This window comes from Hyperolius riggenbachi, chromosome 11 (genome assembly GCF_040937935.1).
Source record: "Hyperolius riggenbachi isolate aHypRig1 chromosome 11, aHypRig1.pri, whole genome shotgun sequence".
In the NCBI taxonomy this organism is placed as follows: domain Eukaryota; kingdom Metazoa; phylum Chordata; class Amphibia; order Anura; family Hyperoliidae; genus Hyperolius; species Hyperolius riggenbachi.
Window position 1 is genome coordinate 53,485,545 of NC_090656.1, and position 12,839 is coordinate 53,498,383.

General features: G+C 48.2%; 2 protein-coding genes across 4 annotated transcripts in view; both read right to left on the reverse strand.

The window, feature by feature from the left end:
• Positions 1–9,052, reverse strand: part of CDH16 (cadherin 16) — a 62,734-nt gene extending 53,682 nt beyond the window's left edge. The window contains exon 1 of the mRNA XM_068259762.1: positions 8,988–9,052. Within this exon, the coding sequence (XP_068115863.1) occupies positions 8,988–8,990 (3 nt within the window). The 5' untranslated portion in view covers positions 8,991–9,052. The remainder of the gene's footprint in view (positions 1–8,987) is intronic.
• Positions 9,053–11,934: 2,882 nt separating this feature from the next.
• RRAD (RRAD, Ras related glycolysis inhibitor and calcium channel regulator) overlaps positions 11,935–12,839 on the reverse strand; it is a 117,038-nt gene continuing 116,133 nt past the window's right edge. For all 3 annotated transcript variants that reach the window (XM_068259860.1, XM_068259858.1, XM_068259859.1), the window contains one exon: positions 11,935–12,714. In XM_068259860.1, coding sequence (XP_068115961.1) covers positions 12,437–12,714 — 278 coding nt within the window. In that variant the 3' untranslated portion in view covers positions 11,935–12,436. The remainder of the gene's footprint in view (positions 12,715–12,839) is intronic.

The window sequence follows — 12,839 nt, forward strand, 5'->3', positions numbered from 1 at the left end:
GTGCGCCTCTGGCAGTGTGAGCCCACCAGGAGAAAATCTCAAAATAAATGTTAGAGGTGTAACTAGAAATCACCGGGGCCCGCCTTCGAAACTTTGGATGGGGCTCCTCCCTCTGCTTTCTGCACAGATAAACTGAGAACCAATGTTATTCAATTGGCTAGTGCACACAGAGGCGGCCTTATAGTACGGGGGTCCTGGAGCGAGTGTGATATGTGGGGCCTAGGCCATATAACGTACCACCACACTCACGGGCTTGTCCACCTCTAATGCAGTATGCCTTATTATTGTTTAAAGACTTGTCAAAAGCCACTAAGCCGAACAATATAGGAACAGTTACGATACGAAATTTTAACGATCGGTGTCAGCCAGAACAGATTTTCTGATTATTGGTGATCTGCAGTATCACCAATAATACAGATGTTACACCTGATTATGTGGCGATCTGCAGAATCACCAATAATACAAGTATAGCAAGATACACAGGATACAAAAATGTAAGATGGTGTTTGGTGCAACAGTAAATATAGATGGAGATAACCACTGTCCAGAGGAGCTGGTGAAGAGGGTATCTCTAATCAACACAGTAATCAGTATTCCAGCAAGCTGGAGACTCAGAGGAGTTATGATAGGTTCACCCGAGGAGCGGGTGATGCACAGTAAGACAATGTAGTGAGATCACTTGAGGAGCGAGTGATTCAGACTGTACTGCAACAGGTGATCCCCTGAGGGGCAGGAGACGCAGACAGCATATAATGATAGCTAGCCACCTGAGGAGCAGGTGATTACTAGTGTTGGGCGAACATCTAGATGTTCGGGTTCGGGCCGAACAGGCCGAACATGGCCGCGATGTTCGGGTGTTCGACCCGAACTCCGAACATAATGGAAGTCAATGGGGACCCGAACTTTTGTGGTTTGTAAAGCCTCCTTACATGCTACATACCCCAAATTTACAGGGTATGTGCACCTTGGGAGTGGGTACAAGAGGAAAAAAAAATTTAGCAAAAAGAGCTTATAGTTTTTGAGAAAATCGATTTTAAAGTTTCAAAGGGAAAACTGTCTTTTAAATGCGGGAAATGTCTGTTTTCTTTGCACAGGTAACATGCTTTTTGTCGGCATGCAGTCATAAATGTAATACATATAAGAGGTTCCAGGAAAAGGGACCGGTAATGCTAACCCAGCAGCAGCACACGTGATGGAACAGGAGGAGGGTGGCGCAGGAGGAGAAGGCCACGCTTTGAGACACAACAACCCAGGCCTTGCATGAGGACAAGAAGCGTGCGGATAGCATGCTTTGTACCACCATGCAGTCATAAATGTAATAAAGATAAGTGGTTCAATAAACAGGGACCACGCGGCAACGCTAACCCAGCAGCAGCACACGTGATGGAACAGGAGGAGGCGCAGGAGGAGAAGGCCACGCTTTGTGAGACACAACCACCCAGGCCTTGCATGAGGACAAAAAGCGTGCGGATAGCATGCTTTGTACCGCCATGTAGTCATAAATGTAATAAAGATAAGAGGTTCAATAAACAGGGACCACGCGGCAACGCTAACCCAGCAGCAGCAGCAGCAGCAGCACACGTGATGGAACAGGAGGAGGCGCAGGAGGAGAAGGCCACGCTTTGTGAGACACAACAACCCAGGCCTTGCATGAGGACAAAAAGCGTGCGGATAGCATGCTTTGTACCGCCATGTAGTCATAAATGTAATAAAGATAAGAGGTTCAATAAACAGGGACCACGCGGCAACGGTAACCCAGCAGCAGCAGCAGCAGCAGCAGCACACGTGATGGAACAGGAGGAGGCGCAGGAGAAGAAGGCCACGCTTTGTGAGACACAACAACCCAGGCCTTGCATGAGGACAAAAAGCGTGCGGATAGCATGCTTTGTACCGCCATGTAGTCATAAATGTAATAAAGATAAGAGGTTCCATAAACAGGGACCACGCGGCAACGGTAACCCAGCAGCAGCAGCAGCAGCAGCAGCACACGTGATGGAACAGGAGGAGGCGCAGGAGGAGAAGGCCACGCTTTGTGAGACACAACAACCCAGGCCTTGCATGAGGACAAAAAGCGTGCGGATAGCATGCTTTGTACCGCCATGTAGTCATAAATGTAATAAAGATAAGAGGTTCCATAAACAGGGACCGGCAACGGTAACCCAGCAGCAGCAGCAGCAGCAGCAGCACACGTGATGGAACAGGAGGAGGCGCAGGAGGAGAAGGCCACGCTTTGTGAGACACAACAACCCAGGCCTTGCATGAGGACAAAAAGCGTGCGGATATAGCAGCAATGCTTTTTGCCGCCATGCAGTCATAAATGTAATACAGATGAGAGGTTCAATAAACAGGGACCGGAAACGCTAAACCATCCCAGATGTTCATCGGTCATGTTACTTGGTTGGGGTCCAGGAGTGTTGCGTAGTCGTTTCCAATCCAGGATTGATTCATTTTAATTTGAGTCAGACGGTCTGCATTTTCTGTGGAGAGGCGGATACGCCGATCTGTGATGATGCCTCCGGCAGCACTGAAACAGCGTTCCGACATAACGCTGGCTGCCGGGCAAGCCAGCACCTCTATTGCGTACATTGCCAGTTCGTGCCAGGTGTCTAGCTTCATGCCCGGTTTCAGGTCCAGCGGTGCCAGCCACAAATCCGTCTGTTCCTTTATTCCCCTCCAAATTTCCTCCCCTGTGTGCTGCTTATCCCCAAGGCAGATCAGCTTCAGCAACGCTTGCTGACGCATGCCAACAGCTGTGCTGCACTGCTTCCACGATCCTACTGCTGCTGGTGCTGGGTTAGCATTTCCGGATGAGGTACAGCTTTGAGATGCGTTGGAGGAGAAGGAGTCAGAGAGGTAGGTGCTGCTGTTGTTATCCAGCTGTTTGCGGCGTGGGCAACACCCGCGCCGTAGCAGGTGAGGAATCGCTGCCAGGCTCCACAAGGTTCACCCAGTGCGCGGTAAGGGAGATGTATCGACCCTGGCCGAACGCACTCGTCCAGGTGTCAGTGGTGAGGTGAACCTTGCAGGCAACGGCATTCTTCAAGCTTCGGGTTATTTAGCTGACCACGTGCTCATGCAACTCAGGCACTGCAGAGCGCGCAAAGTGGTAGCGGCTGGGAACAACGTAACGTGGGATGGCCACTGACATCATGCCCTTGAAGCTGTTTGTCTCCACCACTCGATATGGCAGCATTTCGCAGGCCAGAAGCTTGGCTATGCTGGCTGGCTGTTACTGCCACGGCCCGGGGGTCATTTGCTGGCAATTTCCTCTTGTGCTCAAACATCTCAGAGACAGACAACTCAACCGTAGCGCTGCACACCGAAGGGCTGTTGGTTGTTGTGTTTGATGAACACTGGGAGACCTCAAGAGCACTGGTCCGGAAAGTGACAGTGTCAGCATCGTCTGATGTTTGTGAATGTTGTGAACCACGCAATGGCTGGGCTACTGCTGCTGCTGAGGCGGGTCTGGTGGTGAGTCTGGTGAACCCAAGGGAGGCAGTGTTGCTGGTGGTACCCTGTCCTGCCGCGTTTGCCCACAGAGTGGGATGTTTGGATAGAATGTGGCGGCTCATGCTGGTGGTGGAGAGGTTGTTAATACTTTTCCCCCTGCTCAGGCGGGTCTTGCACACCTTGCAAATCGCCATGGTAACATCCTCAGTGCAGTCTTCAAAGAAAGCCCAGACTTTAACTGGCTGAGGACTCGGACCTCGTGCGTGATGTGCTGGTGCTGCTTAACCCACTGCTGGACGCTTGAGAGGTCATCCAAGTAATTATCTGGTCCTGTTCTTTTGGATCTGTGAGGGTTGTTGTCCTGGACAACATGGGCAGTATTGAGTGGGTTTTCTTGGGTGCTCCCCTGTGGCCTGTACGTGAACCGTCAGGGGAAACACCTCTTCCCTTGCCCCTCCCTCTTTCACCGGATTTCTTCCTCATTTCACTTATCCTTAAAATACACGCTGACTGGCAGCAGTACAGTGGCAGTACAGAAATGCTATACAGTGGTGGGTGAGCGGTGTACCACTATTGTCAGCAGTGACACAGAGCACAATGCTATACAGTGGCGGGTGAGCGGTGTACTACTGTTCCCAGCAGACACAGAGTGGAAGTAAACACAATGCTATATAGTGTGGCTGAGCCGTGTACACAGAGTGGCATTAAACACAATGCTATATAGTCTGCTATATAGTCACCCCGAACAGGGTGATGTTCTGCAGAACCCGAACAGTGGCAAACACTGTTCGCCCAACACTACTGGGAGGGAACGCAGATTTTAGTACCTAAACACACGATACAACATGTTTTCCGGGGTCGGACTCTGAGGCACATACAGATGGTCCCGATCATCATCCTCATCATACAACTCTTCTCCTGAGTCTGACCCACCCACCACCTCTGCCACCCCAACATCCCCAGACACAGACCCCTCATCGTCCTCAACATTAACTTGGGATGCTGGCCTGAGCCAGACCTCCTCCTCCACATCAGGCCCCATCATCTCCTCAATGGCAGCCCTCATTAATCGCTCTGGCGACGGACTGATGGACACAACGTTCTCCTCCGGGGAGGGCTGCTGCTGACCACTGGCTGCTGGGGTGGATGTTATAGCTTGCGTGGGGCGTTGGCTGTTGCTGTTGTTGGGAGTGCTGCTCACAGCGGAGGTCTCTGGGGAACTCATGTTGAGCTCATATAGTGGTTGACGGTGAGTGGAGTATTACTGATCCCAGCAATATACACACTGACTGGCAGAGTACGCAATGCTATATAGTGTGGCTGAGCGGTGTACACAGAGTGGCAGTAAACACAATGCTATATAGTCTGGCTGAGCGAGCGGTGTACTACTGTTCCCAGCAGAATCAGAGTGGCAGTAAACAATGGTATATAGTCTGGCTGAGCGGTGTACACAGAGTGTCAGTAAACAATGGTATATAGTCTGGCTGAGCGAGCGGTGTACTACTGTTCCCAGCAGAATCAGAGTGGCAGTAAACAATGGTATATAGTCTGGCTGAGCGGTGTACACAGAGTGTCAGTAAACAATGGTATATAGTCTGGCTGAGCGGTGTACACACAATGCTATATAGTCTGCTATATAGTGTCAGTAAACAATGGTATATAGTCTGGCTGAGCGAGCGGTGTACTACTGTTCCCAGCAGAATCAGAGTGGCAGTAAACAATGGTATATAGTCTGGCTGAGCGGTGTACACAGAGTTTCAGTAAACAATGGTATATAGTCTGGCTGAGCGGTGTACACAGAGTGTCAGTAAACAATGGTATATAGTCTGGCTGAGCGGTGTACACAGAGTGGCAGTAAACACAATGCTATATAGTCTGGCTGAGCGAGCGGTGTACTACTGTTCCCAGCAGAATCAGAGTGGCAGTAAACAATGGTATATAGTCTGGCTGAGCGGTGTACACAGAGTGTCAGTAAACAATGGTATATAGTCTGGCTGAGCGGTGTACACAGAGTGTCAGTAAACAATGGTATATAGTCTGGCTGAGCGGTGTACACAGAGTGGCAGTAAACACAATGCTATATACTCTGGCTGAGCGAGCGGTGTACTACTGTTCCCAGCAGACACAGAACAGTGAACAGAATGCTATATAGTGTGGCTGAGCGAGCGGTGTACCACTATTCCCAGCAGACACAGAACAGTGAACAGAATGCTATATAGTGTGGCTGAGCGGGCGGTGTACCACTATTCCCAGCAGACACAGAACAGTGAACAGAATGCTATATAGTGTGGATGAGCGAGCGGTGTACCACTATTCCCAGCAGACACAGAACAGTAAACAGAATGCTATATAGTGTGGCTGAGCGAGCGGTGTACCACTATTCCCAGCAGACACAGAACAGTGAACAGAATGCTATATAGTGTGGCTGAGCGAGCGGTGTACCACTATTCCCAGCAGACACAGAACAGTGCACAGAATGCTATATAGTGTGGCTGAGCAAGCGGTGTACTACTATTCCCAGCAGACACAGAGTGGCAGTAAACAGAATGCTATATAGTGTGGCTGAGCGAGGTACACAGAGTGGCAGTAAACAGAATGCTATATAGTGTGGCTGAGCAAGCGGTGTACTACTGTTCCCAGCAGTGACACAATGACAGGGGGGACCCTGGCTAGCGTGGCTGGAGCGCGAACTACCCTGCCTGCCTACCCAAAGCTAAACCCACAGACAAATGGCGGAGATATGACGTGGTTCGGGTATTTATTTACCCGAACCACGTGACCGTTCGGCCAATCAGAGCGCGTTCGGGTCCGAACCACGTGACCCGTTCGGCCAATCACAGCGCTAGCCGAACGTTCGGGGAACGTTCGGCCATGCGCTCTTAGTTCGGCCATATGGCCGAACGGTTTGGCCGAGCACCGTCAGGTGTTCGGCCGAACTCGAACATCACCCGAACAGGGTGATGTTCTGCAGAACCCGAACAGTGGCGAACACTGTTCGCCCAACACTAGTGATTACTAAACTGAGAACCTCCACCAGGACTAGCTCCCTGGTGAGGGCAGAAGAGTCAGACAAGCAGGTTCGGCAACACACGGACTGATACGGTACAAAGGCGGAAGACAGAATCAGAGTGAGGGATAGCCAAGTCGGCAACTGGATCAGATAGGCAAAGGCACAGAATCACAAGACAGAAGAGTAGTCAAGGCTAGCAGAGGGTCATAACAAATAATACAATTCAATTAGTACTTTAAGCTATCAACAGAATCTGTCTAAGTGTGGATCCCCAGCTCCTGCCGGTTCTAGCACACTTTCGGATCTGACTATGGGTCTGAGTGCTAACACGTAGCATATGCAACAGCAGACGAGGAACAACTGACAGGCCTGTTCTATATATACTGGGAGTGCTCCTAAGCACCCCCCCCAGTCACTCAGGCAATCAGGATCAGTGCTGGAGTCAGCTGACCGGCTGATCAGCTGACTCCCCTTCTGCTTGCATAAAGATCCTGTCTGTGCGCACGCAGTCAGTCTATGTGCGACTGAAGGAGCAGGCAAAGCTCCACCATGCGGCGAAAGCCGCTGGCTGAGACGCGGAGACAGCCGCCATGCCACTCGGCGCTGCAGCGGCTTCCTCCTCATTCCCCACAATTCCAGGCATTATTCCATCATGTATCCGCGCGGCGGAAACCGCCGGCTGAGATGCGGAGATAGCCGCCATGCCACTCTCCGATGCGGCGGCATCTCCGCAATCCATTACAGAAATGTACCGGTAATCAAACGGCCAATGGTACTACCATACCATTCGCCGTTTCATTACATTATGTATTGTAATTATTCTTATATTTTGTGGCCTTTAACCAACTGATGGGTTCTAGGCTGGTCTGGAATGGGTGCTAGGCTGAATGGGGAGTCCAAAGTTTGTATTTCTATCCAGACACGCTCCCCAGCCAGCCTAGCACCCATCCCCATTCCCCAGCTCCTCAACCAGCCTTGTACCCATCCCCAGATCCTCAGCCAGCTTAGAACCCATTATTTGCTTCCCAACCAGTCTAGCACCCATCCCCAGCTCTCCAAGGCAGCCTAATACCCATCCCCAGCTCCCCAGCCAGCTTAGTATCCATCCCCAGCTCCCCAGCCAGCGGAGTACCCATCCCTTGCTCCTTAGCCAGCCTAGCAACAATCTCCAGCTCTCCAAGGCAGCCTAGCACCCATCTCTAGCTCCCCAGCCAGCCTAGCACCCATCCCCAGCTCCTCAGCCAGCCTACTGCTCAGCCTCAGCTCGTCAGCCAACCTAGCACCCATCCCCAGCCAGCTTAACACCCATCCCCAGCTCTCCAGTCAGCCTAGTGCCCATCCCCAGCCAGCAGAGTACCCATCCCCAGCTTCAGCCAGCTTAGAACCCATCCCTTGCACCCCAGCCAGCCTGGCACCCATTCATAGTTCCCTATCCAGCCTAGCACCTATCCATAGCCAGTCTGGTACACACCCCAAGCTCCCCACCAGCCTGTACCTATCCCTAGCTCCCCAGCCAGCCTGTACCTATCCTTAGCTCCCCAGCCAGCCTGTACCTATCCCTACCTTCCCATCAAACCTAGCACCAATCCCATATGCAACCTACGCAATAAAAGGAAGGTTGATGCAAAATATAAGGTGCATAAAACAAAATAGGTAGATCTGAGTATTTGTAAATGACACACTGCTCAGAACACAAACAGCTAGACTTCTTTCCTTCACCACCACCAAAATCAGCATGGTATGGCCTGCATGACATGCGGGGCCCTCTTCAGATGTGGGGCTTGTGGCGATCACCCAACTTCCCCCCCCCCCCCCCCCCCCCCAAGGCCACCTCTGAGTGTACACTTGAATTTGTTTTTACCATGCAGATAAAAACAGACAGCTGTGAAGCACTGCACTCTATCAATTACATTAGCATCTGTGATAAAACGTGCATGTTTTCACACACATGGACACAAGTGGAGTGCAGAAAACTGATAGACGAGAGTGTTCCCAGCCGCAGTTTATTACACTCACTCTGTCCATCTCTGATGGAGCAGAACTGGCTCTGTAGACTGCTCTAGCATCACTACAGCACACAGCTCCTGGGGAGGGGGGGGGGGGGGTAGAGAGGTTGAAGGCTGGGTGTTGTACACAAGAGCCTGCTGCACACTGAATAGGGACTGTCTACAAATCTTTGTCTACAAAACTTTATATGATTCCTTATCAGTGGCTGAGCAGATGCAGTAATTAGACCAATTGTGCAGAAAGCAGAACGTTTTTTTCTCTCTCCACCCTTGTCAGTTTCTCCAGACAGGGAAAATAAACTTCTACCCCCACTGGGGCCCCTGCTGCTTCTGGCCCCTCCTGCAGCTGCATCCCTTGCAGGGTCTATTGTTATGCCCCTGTATTTGTCGCTGATCACAAAGTTTTGACAGGTGAATGTTTTCTTACTGGCCACAGAACCAGCAAAGGACAAACCTTTTTAGATCCACATAGTTAGTATTGGATCCCACCACAGGCAAATTCAGCTTCCAAGCCCACTTACCATCGATTTTTCTGAATTTGGGAGTTTGCTGAAATCCTTCACCGTAGTTGATCTGTGCGCGTCGGAAGTTCTCTTTAAATTTCACTTGAGTGTAGTTTAATGGGCAGAGAGGGGAATGCGGGTTAAGCAGTCGAGTTAATTGGTAACTGTACAAAGAGTTTATGGAAAACAAATGCTGATCCCAGCAGGAAGGGGCTTTATGATGATTCTTTACTTACAACTTCATGTGGGTGCAAACAGGAATCACCCTGAGCTTTCTTTGCTACAAATGGATGAAAACTCGCTATTTCACTATTTGCAAAACAAGCCTAAAAAGGCGTGGATGAAAAAAGGGCCCGACTTATTACCGAATTTGGCACCAGGTATTAACGAAATTTGCTAATGAGAACCATCTTTGTCAAGCTTTATTAATGAGCATTACTGTTGCAAAAACAAAAGAGAAATAATAATGAATAAATATTAACATTAAATGTGGTTACCTTTTTCGTCAATGCTGCTTAACCCAACCCTACCCTCACATAGAACCCTCCCCTGGTGGTGCCTAAAACTAACCACTCCCCTAGTGGCACCTAACCCTAACCACCACCCCCCGGTGGTGCCTAACCCTAACCAGCTCCCTGGTAGTACCTAACCCTAACCTCCACCCTTGGTGCTGCCTAAAACTAACCGCCGCCTAGGTGGTGCCTAACCCTAACCCCCCCCCGGTGGTGCCTAACCCTAACCACCTACCTGGTGGTACCTAACCCTAACCTCCCCCCTTGGTGTTGCCTAAAACTAACCACCGCCTAGGTGGTGCCTAACCCTAACCACTCCCCTTGGTGATGCCTAACGCTAACCACTCCCCCTGCAGAAACACCCTTTTACATATATTAACGATATTACCTTTGAAAACGTAAAAACTATACTTATTAATGAAATATGAAAAAACTATACCGTTGTAAACTTTTAAAGCGATAACTACCTCAAAAAACTATAATGTTGTAATGTTATTAATGAAATGTATTGTGGCGCCCAGTGTAGGACTAGCAGCTGGAAAAACTGAGGAAATTCACCTGCTGGCCAAGCAGCAGTAACTCTGTGTTATCACTCATGATAGAAACCTGCAGCAAGTCTTCACTGTGAGCAGCAACACCTGATAACTGCTGCTTGGCCAGCAAGTGGATTTCCCCAGCTTTCCCACCTCCCAGTCCAACACTGGCGGCACCTTTTTTTCTGCTTATTTGCCGTATAAACGATAATTGCATTAAAGTCTATGGCGGCGCCCTTTTCGTCCACCCTCAGCCGGCGCCCTTATTTCCTGCTACCCTAAAAAGCAATGAAGTAAACGAGAAGGCAAACTGGGGGTGGTTTTTGAGATTTGGTTTTAGTGAACATTCCTTTAGTAAATGGCCCATCAACTCTCACGTGGGGGATGTCTTGCTGAATAAGGGAGGATAAAGGTCTCTAAGGCACAGTCTATTAGTGGTCTATTTATAATGGTGCAACTGCTAGTATATTTGGCTGTGAGGCTATGTTATACAATATAAACATTTTTTAATTTGATGTTTTGCACCTTATGCACTACTGCACTTTGATTGTTCCCTGATGAAGCCCCCAGAACTTATGGGGGTGAAACATGTCGGACTAGGCAGAGAGTTGTGTTATGTTTGAATATGTATTCATTTTAAGTGATTTAAAGGGGTAGACATCCTGCTAATACTGAGGCTATATCAATCCTAATAGGGTGTTCTGACATATTTTTACCTCTTACTTTACGTTGAGTAACCACATAGGCATTTGTATATGGAACAGAGGTGCCAGCAAGGTTGCAGCACGGTGGCGTAGGGGTTAGCGCTCTCGCCTTGCAGCACTGGGTCCCCGGTTCGAATCCCAGCCAGGTCAACATCTGCAAGGAGTTTGTATGTTCTCCCCGTGTCTGTGTGGGTTTCCTCCGGGCACTCTGGTTTCCTCCCACATCCCAAAAACATACAGATAAGTTAATTGGCTTCACCCGAAATTGGCCCTAGACTACGATACATACACTACACAATACACACATAGACATATGACTATAGTAGGGACTAGATTGTGAGCTCCTCCGAGGGACAGTTAGTGACGAGACAATATACTCTGTACAGCGCTGCGGAAGATGTCGGTGCTCTATAAATACTAAATAATAATAATAATAATAAAAGGTTAAAAATTAACAACATTTTTAAAAATAGCTTGGAGGAAGTGGTGGGCTTGCCTCCCAAAAGCAGACATGAGATCCTGTCTTCATATAAATCAATACATTTATTATACGGTACCCCAAAAAAACAGTGCAACGCGTTTCGCAGGTCAAACCCGCTTCATCAGGCAAACAAAATGGGGACAACAGGATTTCAGCAGTATTACGTTTAGTGCCTCAGTGACGTAATACCCTACTTTAATGCCTGTGATGCCTGGTACACACATCCGATTCTAATTGGCCAATTAGTATGAGAGCTTATCTACACAATCTTTTCATAGTAGTCAAATTCTTTTGCCCTTATGCTAAATAAGTGGTACAATTGGCCAGTGATTGGCCAAACAAAATTGGATGTGTGTATGCACCTTTACTCAGGGGGCAGTTAGCTACACTGTTGGCTGGAGGATGGGGATTACTTTCACTTATAAATATCTGTGTGTATATCCAAGCCTTATAAGATCAAGATACCACAATGTTGTCCAGTAAAGCTATCTTATTTTTTTACTTTGGCTTTACCATCATGGATGGTTAACCAGATGCAAAGAATTCCGAGTTGATGCAGGAATATGCAAATTTCTGTATGCGATAACATACAGCTTGAAAATAAACCAATTTTGTCCTTTGCAGGTGCAACGTGATTGGTCCATTTTTTAAGCTGCATACATTTTCATATAGAAAGAGATAAAAAAAAAAAAAAAAGATATTTATAACAGTAAATTCTTTATTATAAAATTTGTAAACAAATAGTAAAACCATTGGAAAACAATCAAGAGAAGTGCAATACAGTTCAAAAATTTGTAGTAACCTACATATCAGGATATTGAGTTCTCTGTGCCAAGGTGATTTCTGGGACGCGGATCGGTAAGAAAAAAAATAACAAAAAGAAACCAAAAAACAGCTGTACGAACCTGCGTACAAAAAATTTCAAGTTTTAAAACAAACGTAGATGATAATAGTTTCCTCCCATCTCACACCTATCCATTTTCAGTCAGACACACATGGTCAGGAGGCACAAAGTCGCTCGTGGAGGAAATAGTCCAACGCGCAAACCGTCATAAAACCCATTGTCAATGAAACCTCAACTCAACTTGAAAAGTCTTTCCTATTAAGGCATAAATTAGAACAGAGGATCTAAGTTTTAGATTTGGATTCATCTATCGCTTTATACATCTCCAATTCGCAGGAAAAATAAAATAGTCAAGTAGTTTTTCCAGGTGGCGCCAAGTTTGGGAGAAGCATCTCAGAGGACGGACAAGTCGTGGCAGGATTTGGACTTCTGCTTGAAGGCCATCTTTTTGTTGTTTTTGGCAACAATCTTGCCCAAGAACCTCTTGGCCTTCTTGCCTATGCTCTCTCGCCTTTTGCTGCTGGCCATTCTCCGGGCATTGTCCTCTTTGCTGTCCTTGCGCAGTCTGATTTGCCGTACAATGCCTTCAAAGAGATCCTTGACGTTGTGGTGGAGTGCGGCGGAGGTTTCAATAAATTTGCAGTCAAACACAACAGCGCAGGCTCGACCCTCTAGAAGAGGAAGAGAAATAGTTTGGTCAGTAAGATTCAAAAATAATTTAACTGTCACATTCAACATTTGAAGAAAAGACAAGCTTCCAAGTTTCCTCCTTAATGATCAAGTATCTTATGGGCCT